The sequence below is a fragment of the Peromyscus maniculatus genome, chromosome 1 (genome assembly GCF_049852395.1).
Source record: "Peromyscus maniculatus bairdii isolate BWxNUB_F1_BW_parent chromosome 1, HU_Pman_BW_mat_3.1, whole genome shotgun sequence".
Classification (NCBI taxonomy): Eukaryota; Metazoa; Chordata; class Mammalia; order Rodentia; family Cricetidae; genus Peromyscus; species Peromyscus maniculatus.
This window is the reverse complement of record NC_134852.1, coordinates 12,969,164-12,988,354: the sequence shown is the minus strand read 5'-3', so window position 1 is coordinate 12,988,354 and position 19,191 is coordinate 12,969,164. Positions and strand designations below refer to the sequence as shown.

General features: G+C 53.8%; 1 protein-coding gene across 7 annotated transcripts; it reads left to right on the top strand.

Annotated features, from left to right (window-relative positions):
• Positions 1–81: 81 nt before the first annotated feature.
• On the top strand, positions 82–10,223 carry Sbk2 (SH3 domain binding kinase family member 2). Of its 7 annotated transcripts, none has more exons than XM_042270915.2 (5): positions 99–242; positions 330–396; positions 1,290–1,544; positions 7,985–8,187; positions 9,085–10,223. In XM_042270915.2, the coding sequence occupies exons 3-5, from the start codon at positions 1,292–1,294 to the stop codon at positions 9,670–9,672; spliced, it is 1,044 nt and encodes a 347-aa protein (XP_042126849.1). In that variant the 5' UTR covers positions 99–242; positions 330–396; positions 1,290–1,291; the 3' UTR covers positions 9,673–10,223. The 7 variants fall into 7 exon arrangements, with proteins under 7 accessions (XP_015841063.1, XP_042126849.1, XP_076426077.1 ...); XM_076569962.1 differs by having other exon boundaries at positions 330–433; XM_015985577.3 differs by having other exon boundaries at positions 82–396.
• Positions 10,224–19,191: the final 8,968 nt, after the last annotated feature.

The window sequence follows — 19,191 nt, the reverse complement described above, 5'->3', positions numbered from 1 at the left end:
GGGCCCTTTGTTGAACCACAGTCAGTACTAAGATTCAACACACGGTGTCGCTCTGCCCCCAGTGGGGGCAGAAGGGGCGGGGCAGAGGGTGGGGCTTCACGACCCCCCAAGGTGGGGGGCGGGACTTGCTCCTGGGCAAGCCGATGCTGGCAGGAGCCCCGAAGTGCAGGGCACTAACCGCAGTAGGCAGAAAGGGGTCAGACGAGCCTTGAAGAAGGTGAGGTCTGGAGCTCTCAGCCCAGGTCAGAAGTAGGGCAAGGTTAACCGGCTTGAGGTAGGCTGCAGTTGAACTAGGAAAACACGTGGTAAGAGTCCTGGACCCTCAACAGGACAAGGAAGATCTTGAAGCCATCGGGTGCTTGAGTGTTGGGGCCAGGGTCCAAGCCCCCAAGTTGTGTGAGTCATAGAAGTTCCCCGGCAGTAATAAGTTATGGTTTGGACCTCTAGGTATGGGGGAGGAGGGCTGAGGGCTGGACCCCTGGGTCTGAGGGAGGGGGGCTGGGGTCAGGGACCCTGCATCTGAGGGTAGATGGACGGGGTCTGAACTCCTGAGTCTGAGGAAGGAGGCCTGACCCTTAATGTGAAGGAGGAAGGCTGGGGTCTATATTTCTAGATGTTGGGAGGGGAGCTGGGGTCTGGAGCCCTGAGTCTAGGGAGGAGCCGCTGAGCTGTGAGACTTGGACCACAAAATGATTGAGGACTGAAGGACTGGGGACCGGTCCAAGCGCCAGCTTCCGGCAGGACCCTGATGTCTCAAGCTGCGTAGAGCCCCACCCTTCCCTGGAGGCAGAGAGCACCTGTTGCTCTTTGGAGGGAACTGCTCCTCCACTCTGGGGCCCAAGTCTGTTTGCTTTGGAAACAAGATGGGGGGGTTGTCTCAATGGCTTGGTTCATCTTACACTCTCAGGCCATCAGGTGGCAGTGGGAATGGGGGGGGGCATCTGACCTCTCAGTTGACCTCACCTCACACCACTGACTGTTTCCCACTCCTGGGGGTCCTCTGACAGAATGGAAGTAAGTCACACTGAGAACTGGCGATCAGTGCAGGTTCCGGACGGCTCCTTCACACCCCAGCCCTCCTCCCTCAGATCTAGGAGTCCAGACCCCAGCTTCCTCCCTTCCTGAGACCCAGGAGTCCAGACCCCAGCTTCCTCCCTTGCTGAGACCCAGGAGGCCAGACCTCAGCCCTCCTCCCTCAGACCCAGGGGTCTGGTTACCTTGCTCTCCCTCCACTGGGCACAGGCTAGCGACCTCTGGGTCCTGGGTCACTTTCCTCGTCTGTCTTGCAGAAATGCCGGGCAAGCAGTCAGAGGACGGGGTGATGGAAGGAGCAGCCGTGGAAGACGGGGGTGACGAAGGCCTGGGGGGCCTCACCGTAGAGGAGCTGGAGCAGGGCCAGGAGACTGCGCTGGCCTTGGAGGACATGATGGCTCTGAGCGCCCAGACCCTGGTCCGCACTGAGGTGGGGCAGTTGTACCAGGAAGTCCGTCCCTTGGGCCAGGGCCGGTTCGGTCGCGTCCTGCTGGTTACTCACCGGCAGAAAGGTACTGGATCCTGGGCCCGGGAATGCCAGAGGGTAGATCTGAGCAAGATTTCAGACGAGCTAGCCAAGGCTAGGGAGTCTTATAACCGTGAGTCAGGTCTTCCCTCCTCACTTTATTTCTAAGCTGTGTGTTTTAGGAGGTTCCTTTAACCCACCTCTCTCCTTTGAAGAGATGAGAAGCCCGGCATTATGGTGTGTGCCTGCATAATCCCATCACTCAGGCTGAGGAGGGGAGGTTGCTATGAATCTGAAGCTGGCCTAAGATTTACATAGTGAGTTCCAGGTTAGCCATGGCTACGTAGCAAGATAACCGTCTCAGGCAAACAAAGCCGGACATGGTGGCTGATACTTGTAATCCCGGTATCCCTGAGATTGAATCCCTGGAGGTAGAGGCGGGAGGATCGGGAGTTTGAGGTCATCCTACGATAGATCCAGAGTTTCAGGCCAGCCTGGGCTACATTAGAGGCTGTTTCAACAATAGAAAGCCAGGCAGGATGGCTCAGCAGCTAAAGGCGCTTGCCACAAAGTTCAGTTCCCCAGATCCTACCTTCGCGGTGCAAGGAAAGAACCGATTGCCCCAGGGTGTCCTCCGGCCTCCACAGCCCTCCTCCCAACAAACACACAATCAGCCAGTGTGAAATTAAAAAGAAGGGAGAAAAGAGAAACCTGTTCGTACTTAAAACACACACACACACACACACACACACACACACACACACACACACCAAAAAAACCTAATGATGTTCCATCGTACAGCCATGTCCTCCCCTCTGCACTTCCTGGGATGTCAGAAACTGCATGATTTGTGTCTGCTGTGACAGCTGTCTTTCCCTTCCTCTTTCTTCTTAAACTTTTATTGACAATTTTTTCAGTGATGTGCATACGGCAATGGGGGGGGGGCTGCGGGGGCAACTGTGCACATGAGTGCAGTGTCCAGAGAGCCGGGGACGAGAAAGGTCCCCGAAGCTGGAGTTACAGGTGGTTGGTTGTGAGCTGCTGGGATTTGAACTCTGGTCCTCTGCAAGAGTAACAGTTATCGTTTGTTTGTTTCTTTGTTTGTTTTCTAACCTTTTCTCTCTCTCTCTCTCTCTCTCTCTCTCTCTCTCTCTCTCTCTCTCTCTCTCTCTCTCTCTCTCTCTCTCTCTCTCTCTCTCTCTCTCTCTCTCTCTCCTCCCCCTCTTTGTTTTTTGAGATAAGCTTTCTCTGTGTAGCCCTGGCTGTCCTGGAACTCACTCTGTAGACCAGGCTGGCCTCAAACTCACAGAGATCCACGTGCCTCTGCCTCCTGAGTGCTGGGATTAAAAGCATGCACCACCGCCACCACCGCCCGTCTAATTTTTTATTTTTAATTGTAATTTTACGTGTATGGGTGTTTTGTCTGTATGCATGTCTATGCACCAATTGCATGCAGTACCCCCAGAGGCCAGAAGAGGGCATCCGATTCCCTAAAACTGGAGTTACAGAGCATTGTTTAGCAGCCATGTTGGGTGCGGGGAATCAAACCTGAGTCCTCTGGAACACCCAGTGTTCTCCACACCTGAACCATCGCTCCAACTCTCCTTTTTCCTTCCTTCCTTCCTTCCTCTCTTCCTTCCTTCCTCTCTTCCTCTCTTCCTCCCTCCCTCCCTCCCTTCCTTTCTTCCTTTCTCTCTTTCAGACAGGGTCCTGTGCTGCCCACAATGGCCTCAGACTTGCCATGTATCTGAGGCTAGCTTTGAACTCCTGATCCTCCTGCCTCTCTACCTCCACTGAGTGTTGGGATTACGGGAGTGTACCTCCAGGCCCAGTTTATGTCGTTTGAGGGATGGAACCAGAGGTTTCATGTATTCAGGGCATGCCATCTGCCAAGTGGATGATGTCTTTAGATCATGAGTTCTCAACCTGTGGGCCGCGACCCCTCTAGAGACAATCTTTTCAAGGGGTCACCTAAAGGATCATCAAAAAGCACAGATATTGCCGGGCGGTGGTGGTGCACGTCTTTAATCTCAGCACTGGGGAAGCAGAGGCAGGAGGATCTCTGTGAGTTTGAGGCCAGCCTGGGCTACAGAGTGAATTCCAGGACAGGCACCAAAACTACACAGAGAAACCCTGTCTCTAAAAAAAACAACAAAACAAAACCACAGATATTTACATTACAATTCATAACAGTAGCAAAATTAGTTACAAAGTAGCAATGAAAATAATTTTATATGGGGCTGGAGAGATGGCTCAGTGGTTAAGAGCACTGGCTGCTCTTCCAGAGGTCCTGAGTTCAATTCCCAGCAACCACATGGTGGCTCACAACCATCTGTAGTGAGATCTGGTGCCCTCTTCTGGCCTGCAGGCATATATGCAGGCAGAACACTGTATACATAATAAATAAATAAATCTTTTTTTAAAAAAAGAAAGAAAATAATTTTATGGTAGGGTTGTCGCAGCATTAGGAAGGTTGAGAACCACTGATTTAAAGAAATAAAATGAGGCTATTTGTGTGGACACCAACACAATCTGCCTGGTATCCTTCAAAGAAGAGAGTAGGAGTCAGGACTGTGTGAGGACTCGGCTTGAAGACAGCCATCTGCAAGCCAAGACACCCTGTCTCAGAAAGGAGAGAGAGAGCGGGTGGGCAGGGCTGAGGATGTAGCTCAGCGGTATGAGTGCTTGCCTGGTGTCTGCGAGGCCCTAGGTTCAATACCCGGTTCCGGACAAAACCAAAACATCTCATCAAATTTCGACATCCTGCTGGGCAAACACCTGTGAGTCCAGCACTCAGGGAGCAGAGGCAAGAGTGCTCAGTGGCCTCACCCACAGGCCGCTGAGATGCCTGGGAGGGTGAAGGCATTGCCTCGGAGGTGGTACCACCTGAGTTGGATCCCTGGAACCCACATCAAGGTGTAAGACCAAACTGACTCCACAGAGTTGTCCTGTGACCCTACATGTTCACCATGTCAATATTCATTGATGGTATCTAACCATCTGTGTATCTCTCTCTCTCTCTCTCTCTCTCTCTCTCTCTCTCTCTCTCTCTCTGAAGGCTAGGGGCTAAAGAGATGGCTCCATAGTTAAAAAGCATTTTTTCCTTTTTCAGGGAAAAAAAAGCCATGTGAATCCAATTCCATAGGCTCTGATGCCTTCTGACATCTGTGGACACCAGGCATGCACATCCATACACGTAGACAGACACTTCATACACATAAAATAAAATCGGAAAACAAAGGAGAAGGTGGAGAGATGTCTCTGAGACGGTTCTGCAGTTAAGAGTGCTTCTTGTGCTGGGTGTGTGTGTGTGTGTGTGTGTGTGTGTGTGCACGCCTTTAATCCCAGCACTCGAAGACAGATCTCTGAGTTCGAGGCCAGCCTGGGCTACAGAGCAAGTTCCAGGACAGGCTCCCAAGCTACACAGAGAAACCCTCTCTCTCTCTCTCTCTCTCTCTCTCTCTCTCTCTCTCTCTCTCTCTCTCTCTCTCTCTCAAGATTTATTTATTTATTTATTATGTATACAGTGTTCTGCCAGCATGTATGGCTGCAGGCCAGAAGAGGGCGCCAGATCCCATTACGGATGGGTGTGAGCCACTATGTGGTTGCTAGGAATTGAACTCAGGACCTCAGGAACAGCAGCCAGTGCTCTTAACCTCTGAGCCATCTCTCCAGCCTGAGAAGCCCTTTCTTGAAAAAAGGAAAAAAAATACTTCTTGCCCTTGCAGAGGACTTGAGTTCAGTTCCTAGTATCAGGCAATTCACAACCACCTGTGACTCCAGTTTCAGGGAATCTAACACCTTCTTCTTTAGGCATCCACACACACACACACAGCATATGCTCACACACCACACACACACACACACAAGCACACACACACACACACACACACACACACACACACACACACACATAATGCATGAATAAATACAAAAGACCACTCATATTTGAGGCCAGTGTGGTCAATGGAGTTCCAGGGTAGGTGGGATTACCCAGAGAGATCTTGTCTCAAAAACTAAAAAGGAAGGAAGGAGGGAACCTTATCTTTGAACACAGCCTCATTTGCCGGGGTGGGATGGGGGTGGGGGTGGGATCCTAGGGATTTGTCTTCCGTTGTTTGAATTTGAGGGAATGCGATTTGGCCCATAACAGAGAGAGAGGGAAACAGAATGAGAGAACAACAGCAGGGGGATGGAGGAGGCACTGTTGGTGAGTGAGAACCAACCTCAGCTGCTTGGTTCCACTGGACATATGAGTTACACCCCTGAGTGCCCAGCCTCATGCTAGATCAGTGGTTCTCAACCTGTGGGTCGCGACCCTTGGGGGGGGCAAACGACCTTTTCACGGGGTAACCTAAGACCTGTCGGAAAACACAGATATTTACACGACGATTCGTAACAGCGTCAAGATTACAGTTATGAAGTAACACAAAAATAATTTTGTGTTTGGGGGGGTCAGCACACCTGAGGAACTGTGTTAGAGGGTCGCGGCATCGGGAAGGGTGAGAACCGCTGTGCTAGACGATGCCCCGGGTGTAAAGATGGAGGCGGCGCTGAGATGTTCATAATGCAGTGGGAAGTGAGCAGAGACCTTCAGAACACTAGGTGATGGGGTCTGTGGCTCAGGGAGAGGGCACTGCTCACCTCGCATGCCTGAGGCCCGGTTCAGTACACACACACACACACACACACACACACACACACACACACACACACACGAAAACCAGGGGGTGGTGGGAAGCCAAGAAGGCTGGGGTGGTGGAGCACTTGCCCAGCATGCCGGAGGCCTTAGGATCAATCCTCAGAGAAAAAAAAGAGAAAGTTGGCAGCCTGCCTGAATCATACAACAACACAACCCCGTGGTTGCGTTAGTTCTTAAGATAAGCGTAAGAAATAATCGCTGACGGCTAGAAGCTTGACACTAAAAGTTTCTACCTTGGAGGGAGAATCTAGGAAGTGGTTTCTCCGTGGACTCGGATCATGACTCCTTGATTGGACCTGTTGCCCTGGACTCTGCAGTTTCCCCAGGTGCCTCAAACAGGTCTTTGTGCCAGCCGTGGTGGGCCATACCTACAATCACACCTGTGAGACGGGTCATCCCCAGCCAAGAGGGAGCCAGAAGCCAGGCTGGAATACGTGAGACCCTACCTCAGAAAAAGAAAAAAAAAATCCTCCCACGGTCTGCACGGGACCAACCTAGGCCATCCACCTATGAGTGACAGTTGTGTAGCTTGGTCTGTTTGTGGGATTCCTAGCAGTGGGATCAGGACTGTCCCTAATGCTTGAGCTGGCTTTCAGGGACCTATTTCTTTCTTTTCTGTTTGCTTGTTTGTTTGTTGTTGTTGTTTTGAGACAGGGTTTCTCTGTGTAGCTCTGGCTGTCCTGGAACTCGCTCTGTAGACCAGGCTGGCCTTGAACTCACTGAGATCCACCTCCCTCTGCCTCCCAAGTGCGAAGATTAAAGATGTGCACCACCTCTGGCCGGCTTTCAGGAACCCATTCCTCATACTGGGTTGCCTCGCCCAGCCTTAATACAAGGGGAGGAGCTTAGCCCTACCTCCAATTGATACACCATGTTTTACTGACATCCATGGGAGGCCTGCCCCTTTCTGAGCAGAAACAGAGAAGGGGTGGATGTGGGAAGTGGGGGTGCAGAGAGGAGGCCAGGAGAGGGAACAGGAAGAGAGGAGGGAGGGAAACTCCCTTCGGGGTGTAAAATAAATGAATGAAATTTAATTAATTAAAAAAATCCTCCTACATGGGATTGTCATCAGGGGGAGTTAAACAGACTCACTGAGGTTCCAGGTTCAGTTTTTATTCACCCTGAGAACAGAAATGCAGAGTGGACATGGGTGGACATGGGTGGATGTGGGTGGACATGGGTAGACATGGGTGGACATGGGTGGACATGGGTGGACGTGGGTGGACATGGGTGGACGTGGGTGGACGTGGGTGGACATGGGTGGACATGGGTGAACGTGGGTGGACGTGGGTGCCCATGGGTGGACGTGGGTGGACGTGGGTGGACGTGGGTTGACATGGGTGGACATGGGTGGACGTGGGTGGACATGGGTGAACGTGGGTGGACGTGGGTGCCCATGGGTGGACGTGGGTGGACGTGGGTGGACATGGGTGCCCATGGGTGGCCATGGGTAGACATGGGTGAACGTGGGTGGACGTGGGTGGACGTGGGTAGACATGGGTGGACATGGGTGAACGTGGGTGAACATGGGTGGACATGGGTGGACATGGGTGGACGTGGGTGGACGTGGGTGGACATGGGTGCCGCATGCTACCGTTAGTAGCAGCAGAGCCTGGTGTTGTTAGAGTAGTTGGTAGGGAGGCAGGGATTGGGGGACAGGAGGCGTTTGGGAAACAGATTCCCTCCTGAAGCCTACGAAGAGGATCAAGAGAGCTGGTCCAGTGACCCCAAACTCTTACCCACCTCTGACATCCATCCCTGTTCCATCTGCCCCCCACCTCCAGGAACACCCCTGGCACTGAAGCAGCTCCCCAAGACCTCGACCTCCCTCCGGAGCTTCCTGTATGAGTTCTGCGTGGGCCTCTCACTTGGCACGCACCCGGCCATCGTGGCAGCCTACGGCATTGGCATTGAGTCAGCCAATTCCTACAGCTTCCTGACGGAGCCTGTTCTCCACGGGGACCTCATCACCTTCATCCAGCCCAAGGTGAGTAGGTCGGCCCCTGGGTATGCCTTCGTGAGCCTCACCAGGGTCTGTGGGAAGTCAAGGAACCCCAAGATCACGTTCACTGTGTCAGGCCACCCTGGTCCCCATCTAACCCCAATTTCTAGAATTGTTGGGTCACTTTAGCGTTCCTTGACTGTGTCCTATTGGGATTAACCAACCTTCACAAGCTCATAGTCTGCCCTGCTGGAGTTAACAGGCTTCATGGGCTCATTGGGTCCCATCTGGGGGTCCATCAGTTCACGCTAGGCCTCACAGACCTCTCCAGGTCACACCAGAGGCTCATGCTAGGCCTCAGCATACTTGCAAACTCATGGGACTTGTAGGCTCCTACTAGGCCTCGGAGGCCTCACAGGCTCGGACTCATGCAGGTCCCCCACCACCACCCCCACCACCACCACCACCACCCCCCGCCAATCGGCCCCACAACCTCACAGAACTCACAGGCTCAACGAGGCCTTGGAGCTCATTTTAGGACTCATAGCTCACACTAGGTCTCACAGGACTCCCAAGACCCACAGGTTCAGGGAGGCCTTACCAGCTCACACTAGACCTGACAGCCTTGCACTGGGCCTCAGAGACCTCACAGGTTCACAGGTCTGATAGGCTCCGCTGGGCCTCCTAGGCCTTACAGGCTCACCCTGGACCTCACGGGTATCACAGGTTCACACCCCTTAGAGACACATGCCGCGCTTCACACTAACAAGTTCACACCGGGCCTCACAGGTTTCTCAAAGCTCACAGGCCTCACTGGCATGACCTATGAGCCTTCCCAGCTTTTCCAGGAGCTGTGCCTGGCGTTGGAAAGAATGCCTACCTCTTCCGTTTCCCTCAGCAGCTAGGGGAGCAGGGGACCTTCATTATCTCCGACCCCTGCAGGTGGGTCTCCCCCAGCCAGCAGTCCAGCGCTGTGCAGCCCAGCTGGCCTCAGCTTTGGAGCACATCCACTCCCATGGCCTGGTGTACCGGGACTTGAAGCCAGAGAATGTGCTGGTGTGTGACCCAGACTGCCATCGCGTCAAGCTGACGGACTTCGGCCACACCCGGCCCAGAGGGACCCTGCTCCGACTCACTGGGCCACCCATCCCCTACACGGCCCCTGAGCTGTGTGCCCCCCCACCCTTCCCCGAGGGACTACCCATCCAACCTGCCCTGGATGCCTGGGCTCTGGGAGTCCTGGTCTTCTGCCTGCTTACCGGCTACTTCCCCTGGGACCAGCCCCTGGTGGAGGCTGACCCTTTCTTCGAGGACTTCCTGATCTGGCAGGCCTCTGGCCAGCCCCAAGACCGGCCCCAGCCCTGGTACGGCCTATCGCCCGCGGCAGACACTCTCCTGTGGGGGCTGCTAGACCCTCACCCCAGGAAGAGGAACCCTGTGAGCTCCATCAAGGGCTACCTCGGCCAACCCTGGAAGCAGAGGGAGGGGGAGGCTGAGGAACTGGCAAAGGATCTGGGGGAGGATGGGTAGTTGGGAGACCACGGGGCTGCAAAGGGGGAGCAGCCTGCATGCCGAGACCTGCTTAGCCCGCGCTGCCTGGCTGCGGCCTCCCCTCCGTTTCCAATCTCTCCCCTGCCTGTCCTGTGTGTAGTCTGTATCCCTCCTTTATGCTCTGTGCGTGCGTGCGTGCATGCGTGCGTGCGTGCGTGCGTGCGTACACACGTGTGTGTTGTGTGAAAGTCAGAGGACTTTCGGGAGCCAGGTCTCTCCTTCCTCCGCCTTGGGGCCCAGCGATGGAACTGAATTCTTTATCAGTCTTCAAGCACCTTTACCTTCGGGAGCCATCTGGCTGTCTCTGGTCTTGAACTCTGGATCCTCCTGCCCCAGAATCCTGAGTCCTGGGGATAACAGGCATGCACCGCGCTCAGTTCTCCCGCATAGCTGTGCACCGTCCGGCCCACCTCAGGTAGCGCCCCCCCACCCCAAGCCCCAGGTAAGACAGCCACCTGCCCTGGACTTCACAATCCTCGGCCCCTCCTCTGCTGTGTGTTCCTTTTATTTTTTTATTTTATTTTTTTTATTTTTTATTTATTTTATTTTATTTTATTTTATTTTATTTTATTTTATTTTATTTTATTTTATTTTATTTTGGTTTTTCGAGATAGGGTTTCTCTGTTTAGCTTTGCGCCTTTCCTGGAACTCGCTTTGGAGACCAGGCTGGCCTCGAACTCACAGAGATCCACCTGCCTCTGCCTCCCAAGTGCTGGGATTAAAGGCGTGCGCCACCACCACCTGGCTGTGTTCCTTTTATTTACTTATTTGGTGTGTGCTGGACCTCTTTTAACTGTGTGCCCTCCCAGAGGGTGGGGTCCTGGCTCCCGGAGGACTGACCCTGCATCCCCTGAGCAGCGCCCGGCCTACAGCAAGCAGTCAAATCAGTAGACACTTCTGATCACCAGGGCTCCCCACTGGGGGCCTCCCCCACTCTTCACCACTGTCTTCCTGGCTTCGTCACCCCGTCTTCTCTCACGGGGCTTCACGGCACTCCGATCTGCTCCAGCTTTTTCTCCCACCCACCTGCATGCCGGGACAACCCCCGCTACCCCCGCGGCCTCCGCCGCAGCCGCCGCCCCCGCCGCCATCTGAGATACTTTATGTACTCTTGCCTCGGCTGCCCTCTGCAAATAAAGTCCCCCTGGCAACTGGATCTTGTGCTGTGCCTCTGTCCATTTAGGGAAGAGATGAGTGTTCTTGGGCAATGGGTGAGACAGAGACAGAGGTCGTAGAGCCAAGTGGTGCTTGGGTAAGAATGTTCCGCTGGGTCATTCTTCCATGGAGCCTGTGACGGCAGGTGTCCAAATAGTGTCCGGGTGGCTATTTAGTTTTTAATTTTAAGAAAGAATTCATCCTTACATGCTCACACCACAGCATGCCTGTGGAGATCTGGGGACACTTTGCAGAAGTGGGTTCTGTCATGGTGGCAGGCGTTAGTGGCGGGACCCTTCACCTCCTGAGCCATATCACCTGCCCAGTTTTCAAATGCTTGCTTTGTTTTAGTTTCTATAACGCAGTTTCCCTATGTAGCCCTGGTAGTCCTGGAGCTCACTCTGTAGACCAGGCTGGCCTCGAACTCACAGAGATCCGCCTGCCTCTGCCTCCCAAGTGCTGGGATTAAAGGCGTGCGCCGCCGCCGCCGCCGCCGCCGCCGCCGCCGCCGCCGCCGCCGCCGCCGCCGCCGCCGCCGCCGCCGCCACCACCACCACCACTGAGCTTTTTTTTTTTTTTTTTTTTTTTTTTTTAAACATGGTCGCACATAGGCCAAGCTGCCCTAGACTCACCATGCAGCTGAGGATGACCTTGAACTCCTGATCCTCTTGTCCCTACCTCCTGAGAGATGGAATTACAGGCTTGCATCACTGTGCTTGGTGTATACAGTGCTAGGATTCCAACCCGGGGCTTCATGTGTGCTAAACACACGCTCCACCAGCTGAGCCGCATCCCCAGTCCCGGGAGCCATTTGTTTCTAAGAATCCTCTCCATTCTACCCAAAGTCAGTGCGATAACAATGTCATGAAAAACACGGTCCTGCTGGGGAGGTGACGCAGGTGGTGAAGCGCTGGCTATGAAAGCGTGGGGACCTGAGTTCACACCGTTTCTAAGAGCATCGTTTAAAAAAAAAAAAATCGCTGCCCTGAGGAGGGAGAGACGGCAGACGTCTGTGGTCCGCTGGCCATCCAACTTTGCGTGTGCATGCTTGTGTAAGACAGCCGGGGAAGGTAGGTCAGACAGGAGCCCTCGCCAGTCCCCAGCCCTCGTCCGTCAGGTCCCCCCACTCCTTCTCGCCCCCCCCCCACACACACACACCCTAGCCCCTTGCTGGCAGCCACCCCTGTTTGCAAACACGCTCTCTTCCTGTCTGCGCCCTGCCTGGCTGCAGGCCCAGGGCAAGGCTACAACCCAGGGACGGATCGAGTGTCCCTGGCTCCCTAGACCCCTGCACACACCCGAGTGCCCCTGCTGTGGCTACGAGGTGCCGCCTGGTGGGGGGCGGGCACAGCGTGTGTGCCTGAGTGTGGCATGACCCCAAGGAGCCTTGGGCTCTGGGTTCCAGCCAAAGCAGTAGGGACGGCAGCGGCGGCCATCCTGGGCACCAGTGGGGCGCCTCGGAGCAAAGGATCTTTAGAAAGAATCGATGGGGACGCAGAGGGGGTGAGCGGCGGCGAGACCTCCTGCCACCTCCTCGGTGGGTCTAAAATAGCGCGAGCAATTAGGCCAAGAATGTGTCCCATAAAAGCGGGAGGCGCCTGGGACGAGGGTGTCGAGGGTAACAGGGGACTGGAGAAGGTGGGGGGCCCCCGGGGGTGCCTGTGGGCGTGTTAATTGGTGGTGGCAGCTGAGGATTAGCTGGAAGGTGATAATGACAAGCGTGGACCTCAGCCACAGGGGATGACAGGAAGGGTCCAAGGGTCAGGACAACACTAACAATGCTAACTGCACCGTTTCACACCAAGGACACAGGCTCGCACGCTCGCTCTCCCTGCTCTCTGCTCCTCCCTCCCAATGTGCCGAAGGGGTCCCTGGGACCCTCCCGACTTCACTTGGGGGCTGTGGTGCCGGACGGCAACCACACACCCGTCAGAGTTCACACACACCTCTTGAGCTGCAGGGGTGTGAGAGGAGGGCGTGGATAAGTGTGAGAGTGTGTGTGCAACCACAGCTCTGTGTGTGTGTGTTTGGTGTGTGCAGCCACAGCCACAAGAGTGCGGATGAAAGTGAGAATGTGTGTGTGTGTGAATGAGCTCACAAGAATGTCATGAGTGTGGGGGGAGGTGTGACACAGTGAGTGCAAGAGCAAGAGTGATCGCAGGAGCGTGGATGCATGAGTGTGCAAGGTAGATGTGAACATGGGAGTGTGCCTGTATGCAGAAGTTAACGTGTGTGAGTGTGAAGGCTAAGTCCGGGGATGTGAATGTGGGTGTGACTATGAGCTTGTGCTTGTGTGTGCAGGAGTCAGCACCATGAAAGTGGGTGAGTGTGATACGAGACGCATGCATGAGATGTGAACAAGTGTGGATATGGGTGCTTGTGAGCATGAGCGTGTGGACATGAGTGAGTGTAGAAGTGCTAGGGCTAGTGTGTCACAAATGTGGCTATGTGAGTGTGCAAGGGTGCAGGCAAACGCACGAGTGTGAAGTGAATGAGCATGTGGGTGACTGGGATTATGAAGTGTGGGGTGTAAGATTGAGTGTTCATGTGGACATGATAGTGTTTGTGCATGTGGAAGTGAACATGAGTGTGTGGAAGTGAGTGTGAACACAAACCATGTGGGCAGGAGTGAATGTGAGTACGTGGAAGGGAAGCGGGAGGCTGTTGAAGTGTGAGTGGACATGTGTGGGTGTGGAAGTGATTGCTAGGGCTCATGTGATCATCAGTGTGATTGTGTGTAAAGGTGGGTGTGAGCATGAGTGTACATATGCACAAGAGTGAATTGGGTGGTGTGAAAATAAATGCAAATATGAAGTGTGGGTGGGAGTGAAAAGACTGTTTATGTGTGCTGGAGTGTGGACCTGAGTGTGAGAGTGCACAAGAGTGTGTTTGTGTAAAAATGTTCACTGTGCAGGAGCATGAATATGTGTGAACATGAAGTATGTGTGTGAGGGTAAGGGCAGGTGTGAACATGAGGATGACTGTGTGTGCAAGAGTGAACATGGGTGTGTAAAACTGAATATGATCTATCCAGGTGAGTGTGAATAAAAGGATAGATTGTGTGGGTGTGAGCATGGGCATATAACGTATGTGTGTGGGTGTGGAGGTGAGTGCTAGGGTTAGTGTGATCATGAGTGTGATCTTGTGCTCAAAGAAGGGTGTGAACATGAGTGTGCACACAAGCAGGTGTGTGAATGTGAAATGTGGGGTAGACGTGAAGATGTGTGTTTGTATGTGTGTGAGTGTAAATGAGCATGGACATGAGTATGTTGCATAAATGTGTTCATGGAAGAGTGCATGCTGTGTGTGCAGGATCACGAGTGTGTGTGTGAACATGAGGTGTGAGGGTGTGGGGTTAGTTATGAATGCGAGTGTGCAGGTGTGTCCACAGGTGTCGACACGAGTGCAGGTACACGGGAGTGAGCGTGAGCTTGAGTGTGTGAGAGCTTATGAGTGTGGGCACAAATGTGTGGGTACGCACAGCGTGCTGGTGTGGTATGATCAGAGTTACGAACGTGAGGAGCAGCTGAGCGAGCCAAGGTGTGGACAGGAGCGTGGGTGTGCAGGGGTGTGTGAAGATGGGGGTGAGTGGCCGTGAGTGGGCTCAGGGTGGGGGGAGGAGTGCGAGGTGCAGATGAATACGGTTGTGTCTCTGAGTTGTGGCACCTGATCGGTAAAGGCCGAAAGCCAAGCAAGGAACACTGCGGACCTGTGAGCACAGCCCCTCCGTTAGGGACAGACAGGCGAGGGCGTGGCAAGCGGCCCCTCACACGCGTGAGCAGCTTTTCACCGACATCGGGGCCAGTGAGAGGGACCAGTGAGGAAAGGCGCTTGCCGCCAAGCCCGATGGCTGAGTTCCCTCCCCGGGTCCCACGTGGTGGAAGGAGAGAACAGATTCCTGCAAGCTGTGCTCTGACCTCTACACTCGCGTGGTGGCGCGTGTGCCCCCCCCCCAACATGCACACACATCATGTATGTAACTTCCACCGATGACCTCCACCAGGCCCAGCAATTCCAGACCTAGATTCACACCCAGGACAGGACACAGGGCCACACAGAGAGATGGCTCAGCCAGCGTGAGTCCTGAGTTCAGGGACCCAGTACTCACACGAACAGCGTGTGCAGCCCGAGAGTGCCCGCAATTCCAGGGCTAGGCAGGTGTGGACAGGGAGACCCCCTAGCCGGGGACGAGGCCTGAGCGTTCAGCCCTCAGCTGGACTCTAAACCACCCAACACCCAGGCAGCGTGAAGAAGAAAGAAAGTAAGAGCCGGAGGGTGGGAAGTAGTGCTGTGAACCGCTGCCCTCCAGATGTGCCGTGGCCGCTGCACACCACAGCTGTGGTTATCTGCACAAGGCTGGGCCCAGCGACACTCGGCGAGGACGGATGGGGGAGAGGCTCAAGGGCCCCGTCCCACGCCTCTCTGAGTGACTAGTGGTAGTTAATTGTGGAGGTTACACACTGTTGCCAGTAACCGTAATTAAACTCAGTGGGGAAACAAAATATAAACAAGGAAGTAAGAAAATTACCTGGGAAGAAAGGGTCCAACAGGAGGAGAGGGGCATGAGAGAGGGACGGGATGCAAATGACCAAATTCATTATGAATGACATGAATGAAATTGTCAGGGCTTTGTTTTCTCTGTGTATCCCTGGGTGTCCTGGAACTCCATCTATATAGACCAGGCTGGACTTGAACTCACAGAGATCCGCCTGCCTCTGCCTCTCAAGTGCTGGGATTAAAGGCGTGCACCACCACTGCCGGCAATGCCTTTATTTATTTTTTATTTTTTGATATGGAGTGTTTTGTCTGCACATATGCCTGTATGCCAGAAGAGGGCATCAGATCATATTATATGATGGCTGTGAGCCACCATGTGGCTGCTGGGAATTGAACTCAGGACCTCTGGAAGAGCAGCCAGTGCTCTTAACCACTGAGATATCTCTCCAACTCAGGTGTTTGTTTGTTTTTTTAAAGATACTTGCTGACAAGCCTGAGAACTTTATAATTTATTTTTATTTTTATGTACATTGATGTTTTGCCTGCATGTGTTTCTGTATGTGGGTATTGGATCCCCTGGAACAGGGGTTATAGACAGTGGTGAGCTGCCGTGTGGTTGGGTGCTGGGAATCGAACCCAAGTCCTCTGGAAGAGCAACCAGAGCTCTTAACCACTGATCATCGTGCCAGCCCTGTTTTGTTTTGTTTTAAAGTGGAAAACAATTGCAGAAGACATCTGACGTGGACGCCTGGCTTCCGCACATACACACATGTGCTCACACACATGCTCACACATACAAAGGCTGCACACACGTATACACAGCAACGTCACCCAGAGAGTGGAGACAATGCAGACATCAGACCAACCAATGCATGAACACAATGTGACTCACCTGTGTGTGAGATACTATCAGGTCACGATAAAAGAACGAGTCGGGCACCCGTCCTGGGTGTCACAGAGGCACCGTGAACCGTCGATGCCAAGTCAAAGAAGTCGTCACAGAGGGCCACAGACGGCAGCTGCACTCATAGGAAATATGTAGACCAGACCACCCACAGTCGTGACGGAGCTGGCGGGGCAGGAACTGAGGTACAGGGGTGGCAGGGACTGCTGAGGGCCATGGATTTCCATCTCAAGGGCAGGGCATGTTCTTAGGTGAGATTTCGAGGAGCACTGCTCACAGCCAGGGAGCTGGAGAGGTGGCTCAGCAGTTAAGAGCACTCGCTGATCCTGCAGAGAGAGGACCAGGGCTCACTTCCCCGTGCGCGTGCGCACACACACACACACACACACACACACACACACACACACACACACACGCACATGGCAGCTCGCAACCACCCATCACTCCTGTTCCAGGGGATGGGATGTCTCATGGCCTCTGTGGGCATCAGACACACCCACAGAGTACAGACATACATGCAGGCAAATACTAGGCGGGCATGCAGATCTCTGTGAGTTCGAGGCCAGGTTTCTCTCTTTTTCTTTCTTTTTCTTTTCTTCCTTCCTTTTTTCCCTTCCTTCCTTCCTTCCTTCCTTCCTTCCTTCCTTCCTTCCTTCCTTCCTTCCTTTCTTTCTTCCTTTTTTTTTTTTAAGACAAAGTCTCACTCTGTAGCCCTAGCTGGCCTCAAACTCACAGAGATCCACCTGCCTCTGCCTCCTAAGTACTGAGATTAAAGGTGTGTGTCACCACCACCACCCCCCACCCCCAACTTTCTTTTTAATAGCAACTGCCCACTACCCATGCCTCTTGCAGGAAAGAAGGTCAAAATTCACAGCCTAGTGCCTGTGCGGAGAGACAAAAGGCCCAGCGTTCTTCTCATAGGTAAGCTTTTGTTGTTTTGTCTGTCTGTCTGTCTGAGTCAGTCTTGTGTAAGCCAGGCCGACTTCAGACTTCCTGTGTAGCCAAGGGATGACCTTCAACTCTTAATCCTCCTGCCTTCATCTCCTTAGAGCCGAGCTTACAGGCACACACCACTACACCCACTTTAGGCAGTGCCAGGGATTGAACCCAGGGCCTTGTGCATGCCAGGCAAGTACTCTACCACCTGAGCTGCAGCCCCAGCCTTGAGTAACAAATTATAACTAGATGTGCTAAGACACAGGCTGTGATTTGACAGGTCTTGGAGGTTTGTTCCTGAGCAACTTCCAGAGAGCCAGATGTTGGGTGCTCCTTGCCACGCTTCAGGGTGTAAGCGATGTGAGGATGTGGTGTTATAGTGTGGGTCTAAGTTTTCTCTACCGGTCGTCACAGCCCAGGTGGGTAATGACAGATCCTCATTTGCTTGATGTGTGTGTGTGTATACACGGTGTGTGTATGGTGTGTATGTGTGTGTGTGTGTGTGTGTGTGTGTGTATGGTGTGTGTGTGTGTGTATGGTGTGTGTGTGTGTGTATGGTGTGTGTATGGTGTGTGTGTGTATGGTGTGTGTGTGTGTGTATGGTGTGTGGGTATGTGTGTGTGTATACGGTGTGTGTGTGTGTGTGTGTATATGGTGTGTGGGTGTGTGTGGGTGTGTGGGTGTGGGTGTGTGTGTGTGTGGTATGGCGGTGTGTGTGTGGGGTAGGTCTAATGGAGTTCGAGTTTGGAGTTTATCTGCACCCGCCGAGCTTGCTCATCCTATGCGGCTACTGTTCTGGGTTGCCGCACGCTGGCAAGCGGACCCGGAGCTCAGCTGTCCCCACGGAGGTGTCGAGGGTCAGGGCCAGCAGCGGGTGGAGTTGGCTCCCCCTCCTGGCTGTGGGCCCTGGGGCCAGATGTTTGGGCTTAGCTGCCGGGCCAAGCAGGGATAGAATGGCTGAGTAATTAGGTACCCGCTTGTTTGGGGCTGGCCGAAGGTAACGGAGGGTGGAGAGACCTCGGGCTAGAACACCCATCACACACCCACACACCTCTGCTTCTCGGAGGAGCCAAAGGCCGCGCCTCAGGCTGGGCCCTCCAGCACTTTTGGAGAGATGACTCCCAGTTAGGGCCCACCTGATCCCACCCAAGGATAGAGACCACGGTTTCTTCCAAGCTGGGGTACTGCTCTGTGACACCCCAATGAGCCAGGACAGGAAGGAGAAGGCAGCAGAAGCCCTACCCTCCCGAGGTTAGCTGTCAGTAGTTATTTAAGTCTCTGGCTTAATGAGATCTGGGGACCAGAGAGTTCCCTGCATGTGCCTTTGCCTGTTGGCGGGATCAGAGTGTCCATCTATCAAGACCCCCGGACATATCCTCTTCCCTGCCCAAACCAGTAACTGGACCCTGCTGGCCTTTGTAGGAGAGCAGGGGCGCCAAGCTCCATCACCTTCTGTGACCTCTGAGCCGTGATCTGGGAAGAGGAGGAGGGACCATTTTTCCTGGCCAGGATTGCAGGGGTCAGAAACTGGAGTGCGGGGGTGGATGGGGCGGGGTGAGGTGGTGTCTTCCAAGCCAGCCCTCGGTTTACAGACCAGTAAGGGTAGGTTTAGACATAGGAAGGGACCTGCTCGGGTCACTAAGACAGGGGAAGTCATGAACGTCCTCATCTGGAGCCCAGGACAAGGTCAAAGCAGGGGCATGTCCATCGTTCTTCCGGGGTTGGGTCCCAGCTCTACCGTGTGCATCTGGTGATGAGCTAGACTGCTCTGAGTCCTTTCTGTGACGCAGATCAAGGTTCCTCCCTTGCAGGACTATAGCGTGGATGGCAGGGCATTTATCTAGAGTCCAGGCTCCGAGAGGTGGTACAAGCCTGTAATCCCAGGACTCGGGAGACAGAGGGAGAGGCGATCAGGAGTTCAAAATTCAGCTATAGACGCCAGTCTGGACTACATGACTCTCTGTCTCTCTCTGTCTCTCTGTTTCTCTGTCTCTCTCTCTGTCTCT